At 35.9% G+C, this 25,125-nt stretch overlaps 1 protein-coding gene and 1 long non-coding RNA gene across 2 annotated transcripts in view; one reads left to right on the top strand and one right to left on the bottom strand.

Annotated features, from left to right (window-relative positions):
- Positions 1-25,125, top strand: part of SLC9C1 (solute carrier family 9 member C1) — a 137,972-nt gene that overhangs the window by 71,412 nt on the left and 41,435 nt on the right. The window contains 5 exon segments of the mRNA XM_016941634.2: positions 7,018-7,213; positions 11,042-11,227; positions 13,046-13,195; positions 14,683-14,734; positions 15,976-16,124. Coding sequence (XP_016797123.1) covers positions 7,018-7,213; positions 11,042-11,227; positions 13,046-13,195; positions 14,683-14,734; positions 15,976-16,124 — 733 coding nt within the window.
- LOC134809584 (uncharacterized) overlaps positions 15,327-25,125 on the bottom strand; it is a 63,112-nt gene continuing 53,313 nt past the window's right edge. The window contains exon 6 of the long non-coding RNA XR_010155705.1: positions 15,327-15,554. This is a non-coding gene — a long non-coding RNA (uncharacterized LOC134809584). The remainder of the gene's footprint in view (positions 15,555-25,125) is intronic.

The raw sequence follows: 25,125 nt of genomic DNA, 5'->3' as shown, positions 1-25,125 counted from the left end.
CTACCCTTTATTTCCTTCTCCTGCCTGATTGCCCTGGCCAGAACTTCCAACACTATGTTGAATAGGAGTGGTGAGAGAGGGCATCCCTGTCTTGTGGCAGTTTTCAAAGGGAATGCTTTCAGTTTTTGCCCATTCAGTATGATATTGGCTGTGGGTTTGTCATAAATAACTCTTATTATTTTGAGATACGTCCCATCAATACCTAATTTATTAAGAGTTTTTAGCATGAAGGGCTTTGAATTTTGTTGAAGGCCTTTTCTGCATCTATTGAGATAATCATGTGATTTTTGCCTTTGGTTCGTTTTATATGCTGGATTACATTTATTGATTTGTGTATGTTGAACCAGCCTTGCATCCCAGGGATGAAGCCCACTTGATCATAGTAGATAAGCTTTTTGATGTGCTGCTGGATTCGGTTTGCCAGTATTTTATTGAGGATTTTTGCATCGATGTTCATCAGGAATATTGGTCTAAAATTCTCTTTTTTTGTTGTGTCTCTGCCAGGCTTTGGTATTAGGATGATGCTGGCCTCATAAAATGAGTTAGGGAGGATTCCCTCTTTTTCTATTGATTGAAATAGTCTTAGAAGGAATGGTAGCAGCTCCTCCTTGTACCTCTCGTAGAATTCGGCTGTGAATCCATCTGGTCCTGGACTTCTTTTGGTTGGTAAGCTACTAATTGTTTCCTCAATTTCAGAGCCTGTTATTGGTCTATTCAGAGATTCAAATTCTTCCTGGTTTAGTCTTGGGAGGGTGTATTGTCCAGGAATTTATCCATTTCTTGTAGATTTTCTAGTTTATTTGTGTAGTGGTGTTTATAGTATTCTCTGAGGGTAGTTTGTATTTCTAGGGGATTGGTGGTGATAGCCCCTTTATCATTTTTTATTGCATCTATTTGATTCTTTTGTCTTTTCCTCCTTATTAGTCTTGCTAGTGGTCTATCAATTTTGTTGATCTTTTCAAAAAAACCAGCTCCTGGATTCATTGATTTTCTGAAGGGTTTTTCGTGTCTCTATCTCCTTCAGTTCTGCTCTGATCTTAGTTATCTCTTGCCTTCTGCTAGCTTTTGAATGTGTTTGCTCTTGCTTCTCTAGTTCTTTTAATTGTGATGTTAGGGTGTCAATTATAGATTTTTCCTGCTTTCTTTTGTGGGCATTTAGTGCTACAAATTTCCCTCTACACACTGCTTTAAATGTGTCCCAGAGATTCTGGTATGCTGTGTCTTTGTTCTTATTGGTTTCAAAGAACATCTTTATTTCTGCCTTCATTTTGTCATGTACCCAGTAGTCACTCAGCAGCTGGTTGTTCGGTTTCCATGTAGTTGAGCGATTTTGAGTGAGTTTCTTAATCCTGAGTTCTAATTTGATTGCACTGTGGTCTGAGAGACAGTTTGTTATAATTTCTGTTCTTTTACATTTGCTGAGGAGTGCTTTACTTCCAACTATGTGGTCAATTTTGGAATAAGTGTGATGTGGTGCTAATAAGAATGTATATTCTGTTGATTTGGGGTGGAGAGTTCTGTAGATGTCTATTAGGTCTGCTTGGTGCAGAGCTGAGTTCAATTCCTGGATATCCTTGTTAACTTTCTGTCTCGTTGTTCTGTCCAATGTTGACAGTGGGGTGTTAAAGTCTCCCATTATTATTGTGTGGGAGTCTTAAGTCTCTTTCTAGGTCTCTAAGAACTTGCTTTATGAATCTGGGTGCTCCTGTATTGGGTGCATATATATTTAGGATAGCTAGCTCTTCTTGTTGAATTGATCCCTTTACCATTATGTAATGGCCTTCTTTGTCTCTTTTGATCTTCGTTGGTTTAAAGTCTGTTTTATCAGAGACTAGGATTGCAACCCCTGCTGTTTTTTGCTTTCCATTTGCTTGGTAGATCTTCCTCCGTCCCTTTATTTTGAGCCTATGTGTGTCTCTGTACATGAGATGGGTCCCCTGAATACAGAACACTGATGGGTCTTGACTCTTTATCCAACTTGCCAGTCTGTGTCTTTTAATTGGAGCATTTAGCCCATTTATATTTAAGGTTAATATTGTTATGTGTGGATTTGATCCTGTCATTATGATATTAGCTGGTTATTTTGCCCATTAGTTGATGCAGTTTCTTCCTAGCATAGATGGTCTTACAATTTGGCTTGTTTTTGCTGTGGCTGCTACCAGTTGTTCCTTTCCATGTTTAGTACTTCCTTCAGGAGCTCTTGTAGGGCAGGCCTGGTGGTGACAAAATCTCTCAGCATTTGCTTTTCTGTAAAGGATTTTATTTCTCCTTCACTTATGAAGCTTAGTTTGGCTGGACATGAAATCCTGGGTTGAAAATTCTTTTCTTTAAGAATGTTGAATATTGGCCCCCATTGTCTTCTGCCTTGTAGAGTTTCTGCTGAGAGATCTGCTATTATTCTGATGGGCTTCCCTTTGTGGGTAACCTGACCTTTCTCTCTGGTTGCCTTTTACATTTTTTCCTTCATTTCAACTTTGGTGGATCTGACAATTATGTCTCTTGGGGTTGTTCTTCTTGAGGAGTATCTTTGTGGCATTCTCTGTATTTCCTGAATTTGAATGTTGGCCTGCCTTGCTAGGTTGGGGAAGCTCTTCTGGATAATACCCTGCAGAGTGTTTTCCAACTTGGTTCCATTCTCCCTGTCACTTTCAGGTATACCAATCGGATGTAGATTTGGTCTTTTCACATAGTCCCATATTTCTTGGAGGCTTTATTCATTTCTTTTTACTCTTTTTTCTCTAAACTTCTCTTCTTGCTTCATTTCATTTATTTGATCTTCAATCACTGATACCCTTTCTTCCAGTTGATCTAATTGGCTACTGAAGCTTGTGCATTCATCATGTAGTTCTTGTGCCATGGTTTTCACCTCCATCAGGTCCTTTAAGGACTTCTCTACACTGGTTATTCTAGTTAGCCATTTGTCTAATCTTTTTTCAAGGTTTTTAGCTTCTTTGCCATGGGTTCGAACTTCCTCCTTTAGCTCGGAGAAGTTTGATCATCTGAAACCTTCTTCTCTCAACTCATCAAAGTCATTCTCCATCCAGCTTTGTTCTGTTGCTGGTGAGGAGCTGTGTTCTTTTGGAGGGGGAGAGGTGCTCTGATTTTTGGAATTTTCAGCTTTTCTGCTCTGTTTTTTCCCCATCTTTGTGGTTTTATCTACTTTTGGTCTTTGATGATGGTGACGTACAGATGGGGTTTTGGTGTGGATGTCCTTTGTGTTTGTTACTTTTCCTTCTAACAGTCAGGACACTCAGCTGCAGGTCTGTTGGAGTTTGCTGGAGGTCCACTCCAGACCCTGTTTGCCTGGGTATCAGCAGCAGAGGCTGCAGAACAGCGAATATTGCTGAACAGCAAATGTTGCTGCCTGATCATTCCTCCAGATGTTTCATCTCAGAGGGTTACTCGGCCTTGTGAGGTGTCAGTCTGCCCTTACTGGGGGGTGCCTCCCAATTAGGCTACTCGGGGGTCAGAGATCCACTTGAGGAGGCAGTCTGTCCGTTCTCAGATCTCAGACTCCGTGCTGGGAGAACCACTACTCTCTTCAAAGCTGTCAGGCAGGGACATTTAAGTCTGCAGAGGTTTCTGCTGCCTTTTGTTCGGCTATGCCCTGCCCCCAGAGGTGGAGTCTACAGAGGAAGGCAGGCCTCCTTGAGCTGCAGTGGGCTCCACCCAGTTTGAGCCTCCCGGCCACTTTATTTACCTACTCAAGCCTCAGCAATGGTGGGCGCCCCTCCCCCAGCCTTGCTGCTGCCTTGCAATTCGATCTCAGACTGCTGTGCTAGCAATGAGTGAGGCTCCGTGGGCGTGGGACCCTCCGAGCCAGGTGCGGGATATAATCTCCTGGTGTGCCGTTTGCTAAGACCATTGGAAAAGTGCAGTATTAGGGTGGGAGTGATCCGATTTTCCAGATGTCATCTGTCACAGCTTCACTTGGCTAGGAAAGGGAATTCCCCGACCCCTTGCACTTCCCAGATGAGGCGATGCCTTGCCCTGCTTCGGCTCATGCTCGGTGCACTGCACCCACTGTCCTGCACCCACTGTCCAACAAGCCCCAGTGAGATGAACCCGGTACCTCAGCTGGAAATGCAGAAATCACCTGTCTTCTGTGTCACTCATGTTGGGAGCTGTAGACTGGAGCTGTTCCTATTCGGCTATCTTGGAACCGCCCCCTATCCTGAATATTTTGCAAAATATTTTGAGGAATTTTACAATGAAATTTCTTTTTAAAAATTTTTGCATATTTTATTATCTGAAAAATGGCCTTATTTACAGTCATAGAAAATGCTCACAAACATACCTAAAGTAAGAAAACAAAAATAATCTGTATTAACAAATTCATTTTTTATACCTGTTACTAAATCAGCCTTCAAACTCACCACAAATTTTGGTACCACCATATATTGTTAGAGTTTATATAAAAATCAAAGGAGATTATGGCATAATATAAAAGAAAAATGATCTGGCCAACATCCACTATAAACCTTAGCTGCATCCTTTTAATTTTTTATTTTTTAAAAAAATAAAGGGTTTTTTTCCTGTCTTTACAATTGATTTAAAGCTTTGAAGTGGGTGGTAGCCACCTCAGAGGAGACTGATGAGTGTCACAGGGCATAAATAGCTACAGAATGTTTATTAGAAATGTGGGGGTCAGCCACCACCCTAAATTTCTTATGTAGATACATAAAGTTACTTAAAGAATAAAAAGGATAGGAATAGTATTCTCTTTTTAATTGAGGTAAATTTCATATACATAAGTTAACCATTAACCATTTTAAAGTGTATAATTCAGTGTTATTTATTAGTCCAAAAATAAACTGGGTATTCATTAAGCAGTCATTCCCCATTTTGCCTTTTTGCCCTGCTCCTGGAAAGCACCAGTCTGTTTTCTGTCCCTGTGAATTTACTTATTTCAAATGTTTCACATAAATGAAATCATCACTATGTAGCCTTGTGTTTCTGGCTTCTTTGACTTACCATAATGTTTTCATCCACATAATAGAATGTGTTAGTAGCATAAGGGTCATCCTCTTTGTAGCATGTATCAATATGTGATTCCTATTTAAGGTTAAATAATGTTCCATGGTATATATACCACATTTCATTTACCCATTCATCAGTTTATGGACATTTGAGTTGTTTCTGCCTTTTGGCTATTATGAATAGTGCTGCCATGAACATTCATGTGCAAGTTTTTATTTGAATACCTGCTTTCTACTCAAGGGCATATCCCAGGGGCAAAATTGCAGGACTGTGTGGTAATTCTATATTTAGTTTCTTGAGTAACCACCAAATTGTTTTCCACACTTGGTATACAATTTTGATATCAGGAAGTATAAGTCCTTCAACTTTCTTTTTCAAGATTGTTGTAACTAGTTGAGGTCCCTTAGAATTCCATATAAATTTTAGATTATCTTGCCTGTTTCTGCAAAATAGAGAAAAAGGTCAAGATTTTTATAGGATTTAATTTAATCTGTAGATTGCTTTGGGTAGCATTGTCATATTATCAATATTAAGCCTTCCAAACCATGAACATGGAATGTCTTACCTTTTATTTAAATCTTTAACTTATTTTGGTAATGTTTTGTTGTTTTGAGCACACAAGTTTTAGGTTAACATTAATCCTAACTATTTTGTTGTTTTTGGTGCTATTTTAAATATAATTGTTTTCATAATTTCATTTTCAGATCAGTTCTTTCTAGTGTATAGAAATACAACTGATTTTTATATATCGATTTTGTTTCCTGAAACTTTGCTATTTTGTTTATTAGCTCTAGTTGATTTTTGCACATTCTCTAGGATTTTCAATATATAGGATTATGTCATCCACAAATAGAGATCATTTTACTTCTTCCTTTTCAATTGGAATTTCTTTTTTTTCTTAGATTCAAGGGAAAGAAATATAGCTAGTGACAAAATGAATGAGATCAGTGACTGCAAATTTAACCATAAATTTAAGCAAAGGTAACCTCCAGTGCCATGCTTTGCCAAACATGGTTTTGCTGCTGGAAGAGATCAAGAAAAGCAGACTGGAGAGAGGACAGAGAGGTTATCACAAAGTTAACAAGGCTTAAACTCTGCAGCTCCCATCACAGAGGAACTGCCAGAGGCCTTGGAGGGCCCTGACAATGTGAGGACAGACTATATATTACTGCACTCATAATTTCATCATCTTTTTTTCAAATGGTATCCAAAATTGTAAAAGCTTCTGGGCTATGGCATAGATGTACCTTTGAGAATGAGAAAATGATCTGGTACTTACCCAGTCTTCAATCAGCAATTAATTAATCATTATCATGTGAATTTTAACAACAATAGTGTATTATTATACTACTTGAATAATTAAAATATTAAAGTAAATCTTTTTATCTACATTTCTACTCTCCATCATATTGAATATGGAAGCTATTTTTCAAAGCATATACATTAATTTAAATTTTGTGATAAAATTTGGATCCATATATTCCACCACCATGCATCCTAGGCTTTGATCCCAATTTTATACCTTGACAAGAGAAGATGCTCATGATACGTTGTTAAAAGGCAAAAATGCAGGTTACAGAAAAATATGTGTCATATAACTTCTTTTATGTTTATAGATAATCATTTTATAAACATAAAAAGTTGGAACAATATTCAAACTAATAGTATTCATCTCTGAAAATAGGAATTATCAAAAGCTAGAAAGTATTCTCTTTATTTAAAAAAATTCCAGTTTGAATTTTTCCTGTGTTATACCAAAAATATTTCCATTAAAAGTAAAAAGAAAAAGTGAATGAGATTTAAGGAGGGAGAGAAAGAAAAAGGAGAAACTAGACTCAAGACAGAGGAGGATCAGTGGAAGAAATTAAAAGGACAGTATCTGAAGCGGGATGCCAGAACGTGTTAGCTAGTGGTGGCTGCTTTCAGAATTATTAAAGAAGGCTCTGCAGCTGTTGATAAGTAGAACAGAAATGAGTATATATGAAAATCATTTAATGTAAACCTTTTATCAGATAAAACTGTCTTTTTGTTTTACAGATACTTCTTTTTTCGTATATGCCACACAATAGTATTTACTGAGGAATTTGAACATGTTGGATACCTTGTGATATTAATGAATATATTTCCCTTTATAATCTCTTGGATATCCCAGTTAAATGTAATCTACCACAGCGAATTAAAACACACTAACTACTGTTTTCTTACACTTTATATTCTAGAGGCACTACTTAAGGTAATCTAAAATTTATGTGTGTATGGAAGTGTTATATGTCTGACAGGGAGATTTCCTAGCCTTGTTTTTCAACACCAGCAACAGACAATTTTCTGAAGGAGTGTATGAATTTCTTCCTCACGTCTCCAAACTTTAATTTTTGAAGGTGATTTTTATAGTAACTCAATAGATAATATGCATACTTGAAGCACTGATTTTGTATTTCCAGAAATAAATTTTAAAATGGTGTGTGTCAAAGGGACACAAAGTGAGTTTAAAAGGTATTGGCAATATTCTCAGTCTTAGCAGGGTGGTGAGTACTTGAAGGTTCATTTTATTATTTTTATACTGGATAGATATTTTTATATCTCTCTAGTATGATAGAGGAATACACAGAGTACAATGGGAACAGACAGAAGGAGCTTCTTATGCAGAATAGTAGGGTCGGAGAAGGAAGGTATTCAAGGGAAAGCAACACTTGAGTTGAATTTTGAATAATGTCTAGGAGACAAAAAAGAGAATAACTACAAGTACATTGCATAATAAACAACAAGAACAAGGGAAAACATAGAAACAACACCATGACACATTAAGGAACACTACTTCCAATGACTGAAGCTCAGGAATGAGTTGGTCAGAGTGGAGATTGGAGAGATGTTAAATATGTTTTCAGGATGTGGAAAATGAGGGAAGAGACATAGATGTGAATTAAATAATAAAGGGCAGGCCATGCTGTCTCATCTACTTTTGTGACATCAACTGTCATTCATAGTCTAATGACTCCCAAATTCATGTCTATAGCTCAAATTTTATCCAGAGCCGTAGATCATATAGGTAGCTGCTGACTATATCCCTCTGACAAAGTACTGTGCAAACATTACAAGCAGCATATTGAAAAGAAATTTGTCTTCTCTTATCCTACTCTCCCTTCAGAATTTCAATGGAAACCCAATTTCCCAAGCTGAAATCTACAATCATCTTTGAAATCTCCCACTTTCTTAGCTATACTAGGTTTCAAGAAACCTTTTTTTGAAATATGCAGAAAGACTGACTGTATCAACTATCACAAAATAGTAGGAATTTTGACTATTTTCTCCCTTCGAATAGATGCTTCAGTATTTTAGCTATTTGATTTCAAATTAGTATGATCATTTACTAGTATAAATATATACTTTAACATGTCTAAATTCAAATTATTATTATTATTATACTTTAAGTTCTAGGGTACATGTGCACAACGTGCAGGTTTATTACATATGTAAACATGTGCCATGTTGGTTTGCTGCACCCACTAACTCGTCATTTACATTAGTTATTTCTCCTACTGCTATCCCTTCCCCCAGCCCCCGACCCCACGACAAGATCCGGTGTGTGATGTTCCTTGCCCTGTGTCCAGGTGTTCTGATTGTTCACATCCCACCTACGAGTGAGAACATGTGGTGTTTGGTTTTCTGTCCTTGTGATAGTTTGCTCAGAATGATGGTTTCCAGCTTCATCCATGTCCCTACAAAGGACATGAACCCATCCTTTTTTATGGCTACGTAGTATTCCATGGTGTATATGGGCCACATTTTCTTAATCCAGTCTATCATTGATGGACATTTGGGTTGGTTCCAAGTCTTTGCTATTGTGAATGGTGCCGCAATAGACATATGTGTTCATGTGTCTTTATAGTAGCATGATTTATAATCCTTTAGGTATCTACCCAGTAATGGGATGGCTGGGTCAAATGGTATTTCTAGTTCTAGATCCTTGAGGAATTGCCACACTCTTCCACAATGGTTGAACTAGTTTCTACTCCCACCAACAGTGTAAAAGTGTTCCTATGTCTCCACATCCTCTCCAGCACCTGTTGTTTCCTTTTTAATGATCACCATTCTAACTGGTGTGAGATGGTATCTCATTGTGGTTTTGATTTGCATTTCTCTGATGACCAGTGATGATGAGCATTTTTTCATGCGTCTATTGGCTGCATAAATGTCTTCTTTTGAGAAGTGTCTGTTCATGTCCTTTGCCCACTTTTTGATGGGGTTGTTTGTTTTTTTCTTGTAAATTTGTTTGAGTTCATTGTAGATTCTGGACATTAGCCCTTTGTCAGATGAGTAGGTTGCAAAATTTTTCTCCCATTTTGTAGGTTGCCTGTTCACTCTGATGGTAGTTTCTTTTGCTGTGCAGAAGCTCTTTAGTTTAATTAGATCCCATTTGTCAATTTTGGCTTTTGTTGCCATTGCTTTTGGTGTTTTAGACATGAAGTCCTTGCCCATGCCTATGTCCTGAATGGTAATGCCTAGGTTTTCTTCTAGGGTTTTTATGGTTTTAGGTCTAACGTTTAAGTCTTTAATCCATCTTGAATTGATTTTTGTATAAGGTGTAAAGAAGGGATCCAGTTTCAGCTTTCTACATAGGGCTAGCCAGTTTTCCCAGCACCATTTATTAAATAGGGAATCCTTTCCCCATTGCTTGTTTTTCTCAGGTTTGTCAAAGATCAGATAGTTGTAGATATGTGGCATTATTTCTGAGGTCTCTGTTCTGTTCCATTGATCCATATCTCCGTTTTGGTACCAGTACCATGCTGTTTTGGTTACTGTAGCTTTGTAGTATGGTTTGAAGTCATGTAGCGTGATGCTTCCAGCTTTGTTCTTTTGGCTTAGGATTGACTTGGCGATGTGGGCTCTTTTTTGGTTCTATATGAACTTTAAAGTAGTTTTTTCCAATTCTGTGAAGAAAGTTGTTGGTAGCTTGATGGGGATGGCATTGAGTCTATAAATTACCTTGGGCAGTATGGCCATTTTCACGATATTGATTCTTCCTACCCATGAGCATGGAATGTTCTTCCATTTGTTTGTATCCTCATTTATTTCGTTGAGCAGTGGTTTGTAGTTCTCCTTGAAGAGGTCCTTCACATCCCTTGTAAGTTGGATTCCCAGGTATTTTATTGTCTTTGAAGCAATTGTGAATGGGAGTTCACTCATGATTTGGCTCTCTGTTTGACTGTTATTGGTGTGTAAGAATGCTTGTGATTTTTGTACATTGATTTTGTATCCTGAGACTTTGCTGAAGTTGCTTATGAGCTTAAGGAGATTTTGGGCTGAGACGATGGGGTTTTCTAGATATACAATCATGTCATCTGCAAACAGGGACAATTTGACTTCCTTTTTTCCTAACTGAATATCCTTTATTTCCTTCTCCTGCCTGATTGCCCTGGCCAGAACTTCCAACACTATGTTGAATAGGAATGGTGAGAGAGGGCATCGAATTTTTTTGAGAAATTAAAAATAACTTATTCTGCGTTATCCCAGAATGAAATTACACAAGTGAATTTAGTGAAGAAAGCATAATCTTTTAATAAATATATTTTTAAATCTTGAACTACTTTAATAAAAACTTTGCCCACATGTGTCACAACAAACATAAACTAATTTTGTTTTGACTACTCAGAATCATCATTTTGGATATAAATTATAAAATAATAAAAAATGGATGCAACCTCCAGGATTTTTATGGCATTTAGGGCAACTTGTTTTAAATTAAAACACCCTGGCGTACTACATTTTTGTCTGAATTTGCCTTTCCATTGTCGCTACTTTTTACTGGTGTCATTATATACATTTGTTTGTTTTCATTATACCTGTCCTTTAAACCCAATCCTAAATTAATAGTTCTAGGAGTATTCCTTTATTACAAGATAAATTTGATGAACTTGTTTGTTTGATTTTGGTTTCCTGAGGATATTTCATACATGTGGAGTAGATAAGAGAAAAGCCTAACATGATGTTTAAATTGTTGTGGAAAATGGTGTAGTAAAAGCAGAAACAAACATGATAATGTAATTTCCTTTTAAATCAACAGATAGCAGCAATGAGGAAGGACTTTTTTTCACATGCCTGGAACATATTCGAGTTAGCAATTACATTAATTGGCATCTTACATGTAATACTTATTGAAATAGACACCATTAAGTATATTTTTAATGAGACTGAAGTAATAGTCTTTATAAAAGTTGTTCAATTTATTCGTATACTACGCATTTTCAAGGTAAAGAACCAGTAAATCGTGCAATTTCTAATTCCTACTGATTGTTTCATAAAACATAGAGTAAAATTAGTTTACTAGTTTTATGGTTAACATATTCTGTTGGGTTAATGTTTATATTTTAAATTTTAGCTTCCTTTGGCAAATTAAGTTTCATAACATTTCATATTACAAACATCCCAATTATATTAGGAATTTGTTTAGCATGTGAAAGTATAGAAATACTCATCACAACTTTTCCTTTAAATAGACAGCACATGAGAAATTCTATATTAATGCAAGTGTAAGTTAACCTCCATGTAATGTTTATTTTTATAGATATTTGGGGAATAAAAGATGGAAGTTAACAAAACAACCATGCAAACTATTTATAGGGACAAAGAAAATATCCTACATTTATACAAATCAAGGAAAAAATACATATAGTATTATAGAAATATGGTTTCAAAAATAACCTTTGATTGTCTAATAACATGTTTCTATAACAAATATTATGGGTGGTTATTTTCTGTGTGATTATTTCAATGACATGAAACTCACTCCTCCACAAATAAGTATATATATGAATGCAGATATACGCTCTCTTTCCTATCTTTTTCACTATTCATACACAAACAAGATACATGCATATATAAGCACTGTGAGTGATACAGTTAAATAAAACATAGTTTGTATGGAGATAAAACTAATAGAATCTTTACATTTAGATCTTTCTTACACATGTAAGGAATAATTAAAAACATTTTTGCTACTGAGAGGCATAAATCAACTAGGTCAAAGAGTACAGAACTAGTAGTCTGCTTTTTCGGTATTCTAAGGGATCATAAGTAGTGCTAGAGTGCAATTTACCTGAGGAAGGCGAGTCTAGTGTATTCCACTGATGAATTAATTCTGATAGTAAGGTATACAGAGCCTAACAAATAGTTCAGATGAAGAAACTAATAAACCACCTAAGAAAAGTTTGTTGATATATTCAGAAAACTCTGAACTATGGTCTTATGTTAAATCACAGGTCCTTGGAATATGAAGATGAATTAGATATTGTCTCTTCCCCTGGAAAGCTTATTGTAGAAGAAAAATCATGAGTAATCTAGATATTGAAATGTTATATAGTAGGATAAGTGCAAAACAGGAGTATGCACAGAATGAGAAAAGACTTCATTTATTAGGTGATACTTGAGCTGAATCTTGAAAGATGAGTGTAAACCCTTTGGGGATTAGTGGCAGGTAGTTGCAGGGTAGAGTATGGAGGTTGTGGAACATAGATAGAAAAACAAAGGGATCAATGAACTCTGCAGAAGCTAGGGGACTGCACAATGGTAGCTGATAACCTGGAGACTTCAACCCTCAGCAAAGAAACACAGAGAAGTGAAGTTAATTTTGGGGTCTAACAGGCAGTATGGTTGTGGTGGTTTCTCACCTGACCAGACCATCAAGTAGGAGGTGTTATAGGAGATTTAGCATGCAAAAAGGGCAGTAATTTAGTCATTTTATGACCTAAGCACAGAAGATTAATTGCATTGTTTTCCAAGAATTGAAACCAGTTGAAAATAGCATCCAATTCTCTATAAGGAAAATAAGTAAAGAATAAAGTCATAAATTTCACATAGGTACCCCCAAATTATTAGTTATAGGGAAATAGCTATAGTCATGAAGTTATAAAGATACCACTAAAAAAATAACAAAGAACCTTGACAGGTTATTGTAGTTACCTTTGAGGGCACTTAATTTCTTCTTATTAACTATTTTGATTAAACTAATCAACATATCATAAAATGATATTTGTGCAATTTATATTAATGGAAGTCCTGTTTAATTCAGCTCATAGCACCAAAGTTGCTGCAAATAATAGATAAAAGAATGAGTCATCAGAAGACCTTTTGGTATGGAATACTAAAAGGCTATGTCCAAGGTGAAGCAGACATAATGACCATAATTGATCAGATTACAAGTTCTAAACAGATTAAACAGGTAAGAAAACCTTAAATCCTAAGAAAAGAGTTCACTCAGCCCTCAGTTGCCCTCATCCATCATTTTTTTCTGTTCATATATGCAGATGTCTTTGACTCCTGGTTTTCTAATTAATTTCTTTAAAAACTTAAACTAGATTACATTTAAATTACTCAAATGCCTCCTTCTGAAATGAACTGTGCCATATTAGCAAGTTACAAGGCTCCTATAAGACACACTTCTGTCTTTGTGGAGGCTATCACGAAACCCATGTGCAGTGGTTAGCTTTCTCCCAATGCAAGCTCTAAGATCTGTCAGGCTATGGGTGTGTAAAATAGGAAGTACTGGAAGGTGAGAAGTGAAGGCAGGGTGGAGAAAACAGGGCTTCCTCATAATGCCCAAAAGCTTCTTTCATCTCTCTCTATCCTTGTTTTCTACACATTAAACAGTAAAGGAAATAAAAACAAGTGATTCAGCAAATAGAAAGAAGTAAAGAAAACAATAATTAAAATAGAGGGAAACCTAGTTTGATTTTGTCATTATGCAGATGAGAAAAAGGAGGCCAAGAGAGGTTAAATGATTGTGCCCAAAGTTCCATAGTGAGTAAGCAGGAAAGATAATTCTAAGGCCTAAATTCTAGATATTATTTTTACTTTCTAGATTGAGACAGATTAAAACTGATATGTGCCCATAAGTTTGTCAGCTATGTGGAATGCAATATTTACTTTTCAAGACGATTTAAAACATCTCAATGCTATATTTTATGTGCCCAAAACTTTGTCATTGAGAAACTGAACATTCAATATGTGGTAGAACACAAAAAGTAGTATCTTCCTCTCTTCACCTCCTGCAACTTTAAAACTATTTTCTTATGTTTTATTACCTTTTCTAACCACTGATATTTAGCACTTGAATTTGGAGACACACAGGAGAAAATATGAAAAGACTTGAGTCCCTAAAATATTGTCTTATTATCCCTAATTTCTACTTTTGTTCACCTTGGCCAAAATTTCTAATCCCTTAAGATTGCAAGCCATCCTGGAATCACAAATCTGGGGGCTCTCATAAAGCCGAATGGGAAAGTACCTACCTATGTTCATAAAACATAGACTAAAATCAGTTTACTAGTTTTATGGCTACAATTTTCTGTTGGGCTAATGTTTGTATCTTAAATTTTAGCTCCCTTTGACAAATTAAGTTTTATAACATTTCATATTACAAACATCCAAATTATATTAGGAATTAATACCATGCCTGCACTTTTCAGAATCATGACTCACCTTCAGATATCTCAAAATTGGGCTAGGTTATACCTCTTATCTTCTCTATTACTTTAGCTGAAGCAAAAAGTGCTGCAGCACAAAATTCAATTCGAACCCCTGAAAACCTCTTCATCCTACTTCTCTTAAAACTATTAACTTAGGTTAAAAATCCATCAGTTGCAAATGTAAGGACATTTTATAACAGTCTGTTTTTCCAATGGGGATAACATTTCTTTTGTTCCTTAGATGTTATTAAAGCAAGTGATAAGGAATATGGAACATGCTATAAAAGAGCTAGGTAAGTAGCTCTCATCCTATTTAGCATGACCATCTCTTATCATCACCACTTCAGAAAGGCAATGGTTTTCATAACTCGAGCTAATCTTTGAGGAAACCTACTCACTAACAATACTGAAGTGAGTAACCTCAACAATCAATGCAATCTTATTTTCTAGTTGAGATGGAAATAGTGTAATATCGCTTCACACTTTCTCTCTCTGCTTCATGCAACAATGAAGGCCTTTTGATTTCTCTTTAGACAAGTTGGCATGCTATGATTATGTATGTCATTATAGTCTTGTAAATTCCATTTTTTTCCAAACCAGAAATACATGTACCTTCCTGAGTGACACAAGAAAAGAAGTTACGTTTTTCCTCTACTTGCCACAGAGCTGCCATTTAAGGATTTAGGTCTTAAATGAGTTGAAATTAGAATACAATCTTGCAGAATCCTGTTATATCTGCTGGGAGGCCCAGTGTCAAACATGGCAATAGCCTATTCTCTGAGTCATGCCAAGTCATGCTCCTGGCGCAGGACAAATCTTAAGAGTGGCACAGTCACAACCCTACAGTATAATGTTCATGTATAGGAGGAGAAGAAAATTTCATACCATGTGGTGAGCTACAAAAGGACACAGCAAACCTGGAGATGAGGTCATTTGAGAGATCTTCTATGACAGGTAGTTACCAAGCCAGATAAGAGGTTATGGTCAAGGAAAAGCCCAAATGTAGACTCTAAGATGAAATTTTCATGGACTTCAGGAATCCAGATGAAATGGGCGGAAGAGCATAAATGTATGAGTCATCTAGATGCACTGGCAGGTTGAGTGGACGATGACCTAAGACGAGTGAAAGGAAGTAATCAGAAGCCGTATTTAATCACACAATCATCTGTAGTTAAAAATTCTGATTCACACAGAATAAGAAAATGAGTCATGAACTCCAGACATATAGCCCTGAGCAGCCTCCTAGTGTCCAGTGCAGGTAGAAAAGTATACCTGTTAATCCTAGAAACGAAGCTACCTATCCTTCTCCATGGACTTGGGCACAAGTATGAGTGCTGCCAAGAAAACATCCAGCAGAACTCTGTCACTACTAGTGAATTATAATTGATCATAGTGGCCCCTTCAGGAAGAGATACATTTCTCTGTGTTGAGGGTGGTATTCCATGGGTTTAGAACAGAAACTTAGCTTATTGTCCACATAAAACATTTAAAACAATGTTCTTATTTAATCTAAAAATATTTTGTTATTTTTTAGGCTACTTAGAGTATGATCACCCAGAAATTGCTGTCACTGTGAAAACAAAGGAAGAAATTAATGTTATGCTCAATATGGCTACAGAAATTCTTAAGGCTTTCAGCTTAAAAGGAATTATTAGTAAAACTGAAGGTGCTGGAATTAATAAGGTAAGGCAAAATATTTTCAAAGCAAGTATATTTACTTGATACATAATCATTCATGACCTTCAAGGCTACATTTGACTTCTAATACAGGCCATTTCTAAGATAGGAAAATCTCACTTAAAATAATTTTCTGAAGACAAACTCCTATGATAGACAGTTTCCTTCCTGCAGCCCAGGTGGTCAGCTTCTCTTTTTATTTTTGCTACAGTAACAGACCACCTGTTTCTCTGCTTTGCTGCCAAACCAAAAGTCTGATGAATCTATTCGTCATCCTAGATTACAGTGGGTATTATTATGTTTGGGGAATTATCTGTGACACTTAAATAACATTTTTCGTGTAAAACATGATTTATGGGAACACTCAATTGTAGGGTTAGTGTTGACTGTATTTCCTTTTCCTAAGTTACATAAATGGTACTATGACATATAAAGGATAGAAAGAATCCCAATTCATTCTGTAAGTACAAACTTGACACCAAAATTGGAAATAGCATAAGAAAAAAAAAAGCATAAACCTGTTATACTTGTAAATACACATACAAAATTTCTTAGCATAATAGTAGTGAACTGAATTGGGTAGCATATTAAACGTGTAATATACTTTGTCTCGGTAGGTTTTCTCTCCCCTAACAGCTATGTAACTCACATATTAAGAGATGAAGAAGAAAAACTATTTGATAAAATTTAACCCTCATTAAGAATGTTAATAAAAATCTTAGAAGACTAATAATAGAAGGAACTTCCCTAACTTGATAAATAGTATCTATTAAAAATTTGTAGCAAACTTTGTGTTAGATAGCAAAACATTAAGAGCATTCTTATTAAAGTTAGGAACAAAAGAAGAATGACAAGTGGCATTCCAAGCATTGAATAACTATGCTGGAGGTCTTATCCAAGTCAAGAAAAAAAAGAAAGAAAATTGAGAGATGAAAATTTTGGAAAGAGGAGAAAAGTGCTATTATTTGTCGACTGATTAAAATCTTAAGGAATTAGCTTAAAAGCAGTAGGATTAGTAAAATAATTCAATAGAGTCCAGAAATAAAAGTAATATATAAAATTCTTCTCCAATGGAAAAATTTAGAAAAATATTATTATATTTACAATTATAATTAGAAACTCTAAATTCTTATCTATGAACCTAATATAAAATACATAACACCTATGTGGCAAGAACTAAAAAATTCCAACTGAATACATGTTTCTGTAGAGTAGGTATTAACAATCATTTTCTATAAAGGAAAATATAGTAAATATTTTATATAATGTAGGCCATATGGTTCCTACTAGTAGTACTAAATTCTGCAATTGTAATACCAAAACAACTACAAACAACATGTAAATAAATAGGCAGGGTTGTGTTCCCTACCCCAAAAAAATACTGTTTACAAAAGCAGGTGTTAAGCAGGAGCAGGCCGACAGGCAGTAGTTGCAACCCATGTTGTAGAGAATCAATATCTAAGGCATGAATCATCCATAAAATAATCAGTTAATTTAATAAACCTTAATTAAAATTCACACCATGTCAGGGAGTTAAGGATTTCACTTGTACAATTTATTGCTCAAAAATTAATTTATTATGAAAACAGTAAGAATTTAGAGGATTCTAGGAAGAAAACAGAGTAGGAAGTTTCAGAAATCTGTCTCTCCTTTTAGACAACAATTGCACTGGCAAAATCTGTCTGATGTAACTATTTTGGAAATCTGAATTCTATGAAGGTTTGCAACTTTCAGGGGAAGGCTTGGATGATAAATTTTGGTTAATTTCTGTCATGTTTATCTCTTAGCACAGTAATAGCTACTCCTCACCCCTCAGCACCATGGCAGGCAGCTATGCATGTGTCCTTGGAGCAACTTACAACTTGCAAGAGCCAGATTGGCAATAAAAGACCCTGTTCTCTAAATATCTTGCATCTGTACTCTGATGACTGATTGATCGCTGTTTCTAATCAGAGAAGGCAAAGAGGTGGAAACCATTGTGATTGCACCTCCTCACATTATTGTAAGCCCTCCCCCTCTGGCTAAAGTGACTTCCAAAGGATTTAAAGGGCCAACACTTTTTTTTAACCTCTTTATTTTTGTCTTATTTCTCTTTTGGGACCCAGACTTTAGAGACTAAGACATTCAAAAACCACCACTTCACAGGTGAAATTAGAAAGTCACAATGCATGCACAGGGGAAGGCACAGGCTCAGAAAAAAAGTAAAATAAAACCCTGACAATGCCTTAAGCTTAGACCTAAGACTAATCCTCAGCTCAGAGACAGACTACAACCACCAAAAAACAAAAACAAAACAGCAAATTCTGGGGAAAAAGGGAGAGTCTGAGTTCCAGAATTACCACATTGTTTAATTCAAATTCAGTTCTTTTTTTTAAATCACAAGGCATACACAAAAACTGGCAAGTATTGCCCATTCAAAAGAAAAAAATAAAACAACAGAACTGTCCCTTAAAAAGATGGCAGGTCTACCAGACAAAGACTTTAAAACAGTTGTTTTAAAGATGCTCAAAGAACTCAAGGAAGATGTGAGGAAAGTCAGGTAGAAAATACATGAACAAAATGGAAATATCCATAAAGACATAGAAAATCTAAAAAGAAATTCTGGAGCAGAAAAGTAAAAAGTACAATTAAGTACAATAACGAAAATCTAAAAATTTCCTAAGGGGATTCAAAGGCAGATTTGAGTAGGCAGAAAAAAGAATCAGCAAACTTGAGGATAGGTCACTGGAAATTACATGTCTGAGGAACAGAAAGATAAAAAGAATTTTTAAAAGTTAACAGAGCCTAAGGGGCCTGTGGGACACCTGAAGCAGACCAATATATATTGTGGGAGTCCAAGAGAGAGAAGGAAAAAAGACAATATTTGAGAAAATAATGGCCAAAAACTTTTGAAATTTAATGAAAGACATGAATGTAAACATCCAAGAATCTCAACAAACTCCAAGTAGGATGAACACAAACAGAACCACATCTAGACACATTATAATCAAACTGTTAAAAGACAAAGAGAAGTTTTAAGACAACAAGAGAGAAGCAATCCATCACACACAAGGATCCTCAATAAGATTAATAGCAGATTTCTTACCAGAAAACTTGGAGGCCAGAAGCCAGTGAGCTGATATATTCGAAGTGGAAAAAAAAAAAAGTGTCAGCCAAGAATCTTACATTCAGAAAAATTGTACTTCAAATGTAAAGGAAAAATTGAGACATTTCCAGATAAACAAAAGTTTAGGGAGTTTGTTACCTCTAGATCTGCCCTAAAATAAATGCAAAAGGAAGTCCTGCTGGTTAAATGGAAGGACACTAGACAGTAACTCAGAACCTTATAAAGAAATAAGACTCAGTAAAGGTAAATACATAGGGAATTATACAAGCTAGTATTATTGTAATCATGATGTGTAACTCCACTTTTTGTTTTCTAAATGATTTATGAGAATAATATTTCTACTAAAAACAGTTATTAGTATAAAACTAATATTATTTTAACTTTGGATTGCATTAAAAATATTTCATGTTTTTGGACACACAATGTATAAAGATGTAATACTGTGATATCAACAGCTGGAAGGAGATGGGGATGGAACTGTTGTTAAAGGAGTAGAGTTTTTGAATGTTCTGGAAGTTAAGTTTGTATAAATTCAAATTATAGTGTTATAGCTCTGGGAGCTCATCTATAATGCCCATGGTAAACACATAAAAAAAGTAGCTAAAATATATACACAGAAATAAATAAGAAAATAACTTAAATGTTTCACTATTTTAAAAAATCAACTTAACACAAAAGAAAATAATATAGGACAACAAAGCTACAGATATTTAGAAAAGCTATACAAAAAAAATACAGCAAAATGACAGAAGTAAGTTCCTTCTTATCAGTAATTACTTTAAATGTAAAGGGATTAAACTCTCTAATCAAAGACAGAGATTGGCAGAACAGATCAAAAAACATGATCCAACTACATGCTTTTTCTTTGAGAAATTGGATCTCTACATGCACAAGAATAAAGTTGGACCCTTAACTAACATCATATACAAAAAATACCTCAAAATAGACCCATGACCTTTATGTAAGACCTAAAACTATAAAACTCTTAGAAGAAAAGATGGTTAAAACTTCAAAATATTGGATTTGACAATGATTACTTGGAAATGATGCTTAAGGCACGTGCAGCAAAAGAAAATATAGACAAAGTGCACTTCAGGAAAATTTGGAAATTTTGTGTGTGCATCAAAAACCACTATTACAGAGTAAAACGACCCAAAGAATGAGAGGAAATATTTGCAAACCATGTGTCTTATACAAATTAATACTCATAATATATAGAGAACTCATAAAACTAAACAACCTGATTCAAAATGGGCAAAACATTTGAATAGAAATTTCTCCAAAGAAGACACTCAAGTGGCCAATAACAACATGAAAATATAATGTGTTTGACATCATTCATCATTATGGAAATGCAAATCAAAACTACAGTGAGATACCACCACACATCCATTAGGATAGCTACCACCAAAAAAAAAAAAGAAAATATCATTGTTTCGGTGAGGGTGTGGAGAAATTGGAACCCTTGTACACTGTTGTTGGAAAAGTAAAATGATATAACCTCTGTGGGAAACAGTATGGCACTTTCTCAAAAAAGTTAAAATTAGAATTACCATATGATCCAGTAATTCCTTTTCTGGGTATATAGTCAAAAGAATTGAAAGTGGAGTCTCAAGGAGTTATTTGTACACCTACATTCATAGCAACATTATTCACAATAACTAAAATGTAGAAGCCAATTAATTTACAGTGACATAGGCCAGATGGCACACTAGAGGTGCCTGGTACTCATTTCCTTCACCCTTGAGAAGAAAGGACCAAGGCAACAAATTAAAAAAATAAGATTTGGCTGGAATGTTGAGGGGAGAAAACTAAAGCACAGGCAGGGAGTAAAGAAGTACCTGTGGTGATTGGAAAGCCCAGGAAGTCACATGGAGTCACCCTGCTTCTGCAGCCCCATCTCCCCCACGCATATGGGCCTGGAGTCAGAAATAACTTCCCATTTCAGGGAAAAGATAGGCAGAAGATTCCCACCGGCCCCCAATGCCACCACAAGCACCTGCAGTCCTCCCTACAGAAGTATCGCACAGTCTTTCCAAAACCTGAACATTATCTGGGGAGCTGCTGGGAATTCATGAAGCTGCATTACTCCAGATTAGGATCATAAGGTGTGCACGCCCCACTCCCTACCCATCTACTGTGAGCCAAGCTGCTGCACCATGGCACCATCTTGACACCAGAGCCATTTGTGGAGTGTACCCTGCTCATGGGACCAGTTGCTATTGCACCCCTCCAGCCCTGGAGCTGTCTCTTCATTCCACCAAGCCCACATGAATGACTGAATGCCACAAACCCAGTTGTGTGAAACTGGGGCCTAGGATCAGCTGTGGCTCTGGTCCCACATAGCAGGAAAACCAACCCCCACCACCCACAATTCCAGCCAGAGAAACAGTCTTGCAGCCCCATTCAGGACAAAACCTCTGTTGAAATGGCCTAACCACTGTGTCTCTCCTGCAACCAGGAGAGGCCCACAAGCCAGCAAGTAGATAACACACCCCCAGGCTAGCAGAGCAGCTACAAGTGTCCCCACCCAAGACCTGAAAAACAGCCCTGTCCCCACCATTAACCTTATGGACATACCCCTGGCCTGCCCAATGACCCCATGCCATCCCCATACCCAGAGCCTGAGACACAACCCCATGGGCTACCCCCAGCAGACATAGTCCTAAGCCAGCAAAGCAGCCTTGTGCCTGTATCCTGTGACCAAGAAAGAGCCCCAAGTTACCCTTCTCAACACAGACATGCCTCTGGCCTGCTGAATGCCCTGCACCAGAACTAAGGGCCTGAGAAACAGCCCCACAAGCCTCTGCTGAAAGATATGCCCCCAATGTAGCTAAGCAGTCTTGTGCCCACATGCCAGACCAGAAAAAAAAGCCCATCCAATCCTAGGCAGACCTGCCTCCAAGCCAGCTAAATAGTTGCATGCCCATGCCCCTGGCCAGAGTAACAGACCCATGGCTCCAACCCTAGTGATCCAGACCCCAGGTTAGCTGACATGTCATGTGCATGCATGTGCCCCCAACTTGAGAGGCAGTCCGGCAAGTCTATACCTGGCAAAGCCATGGCATTACCACCACATGCTCTCATAGCTTAGGCCACTGAAACACTTGCAAAATTCACGAGTATGGATTCCAGTTGGAACAAACTACATGGAGACTACACTACTGCATCCACCTAGATCCAAAGCCAATGCATTCTACCCAACCGACACCCCAAGACCTACTCATGCCAATAAGTCTTTCCCTATGAAACCTACTTCATAAAATTCAAAGAGGCAATTGTTCCACCAGATGCATAGAAATTAGTGTAGTGACACATCAAACATGAAAAAGCAAGGAAATACAATACTTCCAGGGGAACACAATAACTCTCTACTAACAGATACACAAAATACCAGAAAAAAATTTTAAAATAATCATGTTAAGAAAACAGTAGGATACAAGAGAATACAGATGGACAGTACACCAAATCAGAAAAACAATTCATGATTCAAGTGAGAAGTTTAACAAAGAACCAGACAGAAATTCTAGAGCTGAGGAATTCAATGAATGAAATAAAAAACACAATTGAGAGCTTCAATAAAGACTAAACCAAGCAGAAAAAATAATTTCTGCACTTGAAGACAAGTCTTCTGAAATAACTCAGGCAGACCAAAAAGAAAGAAAAAAACAAAAACAAAAAAAGAATAGAAACAATAAAAGGTAGACACCACCCAAGTGTCCATTAATAGATGAATGAATGAGCAAAATGTGGTATATACATACAATGGAATTTTATTTAACCTTAAAAAGATAAATCCTGATATATACTACAATATAGATGAATCTTGATGACTTGTGCTAATTGAAATAAGCCAGTCACAAAAATCAAATACTATGTGATTGCATTTATATAAGGTATTTAGAGAATCAAAAGATAGAGAAATGATGGAATTGTAGTTGCCAGGGGCTGGGGAAGTTGAAATGGGGAATTATTGTTTAATGGGTATAGAGTTTCAGTTGTGCAAGATGAAAAGAATTCTGGAGATGGATGGTAGTGATGGTTAAGCAACAGTATGAATGTACTTAATACCACTGAAAATGAAGGGAGCCTTAGCCATTTAAAATAGTTAAAATAATAAATTTTTATGTTACGTGTATTTTACCACAGTAAAAAAAAAATGGAAAAAAACAGTGAGAGGGATGTTTGCTCTACTAAATATTAAGACATGCTATAAATCCATAATAATCAAATAGTGAAGAATTAGAATAGAATAAAAAAATTCAAGGAAATAGACTTGAGTCCAATAGCAAACATAAATACACATGGTAGTCTAATATATAATATTAAGGGACATTGCATATTAGGAAGAAATGATAGATTATTCAATAAATAATTCTGAGATATTTGAAATTCATATGAAAAAATATAACATTAGATCCATACCTCACACCATATAGAAAGAAAAACTTCCAGATGCAATGATGAGTTAACATTGCCAAACTCCTCCAAAAAAGCAAAGAAGGAATACTTCCAAGCCCATTTTATGAGGCTATCATTATTCTGATATCAAAGCCAGATAAGGACAAGAAAATTATAGACCAATATTTCTGATGAACATACCTGCAAATATTCTCAACAAAATATTAACAAACTGAATTCAAAAACACATTGAAAGAATCATTCACCACAATTGGTAAAGTGGGATTTATTTCTGAGATGCAAGGACTGTTTGACATACACAAATCAATAAATGTGATACACCACATTAACAAAATTAAGGATAAAATAATATGATTTTCCCAATTGATATAGAAAAGGCATTTGACAAAATTAAGCACCCTATCATAATAAAAACTCTCAATAGATTAGGCATAGAGAGAATGTATCTCAACGCAATAAAGGCCAAATATGATAAACCCATTGCTCACATCATCCTCAGTGAGGAAAAGTTGAAAAATCAGAGAGAAGAAAAGAAACGTCCTCTCTCCCCACTTATTTTCAACATAGTACTGGAAGTCCTGACCACAGCAGTTAGGCATGAGAAGAAATAAAAAGCATCCTCATAGGAAAGAAAGAAGTGAGACTGTCTCCATTTTCTGATGACATGATCTCATATAGAGAAAACCATCAAAAACTTGTTAGAATTGATAATTGAATTTAGTAAAGTTGTAGAATACAAAGTCAACTATACAAATGTTATAATGAAATACAGAATATATCTATATTCTTGATGTGAGGAAAGCTTTTCTAAACCACTTACAAAGCCATATATGTGTGTGTGTGTGTGTGTGTGTGTGTGTGTGTGTATGTGTGTGTGTTTAAAAAAAGTAAAAATTACTGCATAAAATTTAAAACTTTATATATTGAAATATATTAAAATGAGATTAAAAGCAAACATGGAAAATAACATTTGTAACATGTATTACACACAAAGTACTGATAGCAATAATTCCTAAAAAGTTTATAGAAATCAATTTAAAAAGGGCAAAAAATCCTGGAGAAAGTGAAAAAAGGGTATTAAAAAGTATTTCACAGATATATAAACAAAATTTACAATGAATGTTTGAAAAGATATTTGACATCCCTAATAATCAAAGAATAGAAGTATTTTCTTTAGTAAATAGAAACTAGAGAAATAAAACTAAAGATACAATTTTTTTGCCAATTAAATCAGCAATGATGGGCAAAAATTGTTATTGTTCAATGCTAATTAGGTTATGAGAAAATAGACTTAAATATGGTAGACTAAAATGTAAGTCAGCACAGCCATTCTGGAGGGCAATTTAGAAAATTCAACGGCCATTCATGCTAAAAACTCTCAATAAACTAGGTATTGATGGAATGTATCTCAAAATAATAAGAGCTATTTATGACAGACCCACAGCCAGTTATCATACTGAAGGGGCAAAAAATGAAAGC

Source organism: Pan troglodytes, chromosome 2, assembly GCF_028858775.2.
Source record: "Pan troglodytes isolate AG18354 chromosome 2, NHGRI_mPanTro3-v2.0_pri, whole genome shotgun sequence".
Lineage (NCBI taxonomy): Eukaryota > Metazoa > Chordata > Mammalia > Primates > Hominidae > Pan > Pan troglodytes.
The sequence above is the reverse complement of the archived record's forward strand: the minus strand, read 5'-3'. Positions and strand labels throughout refer to the sequence as shown.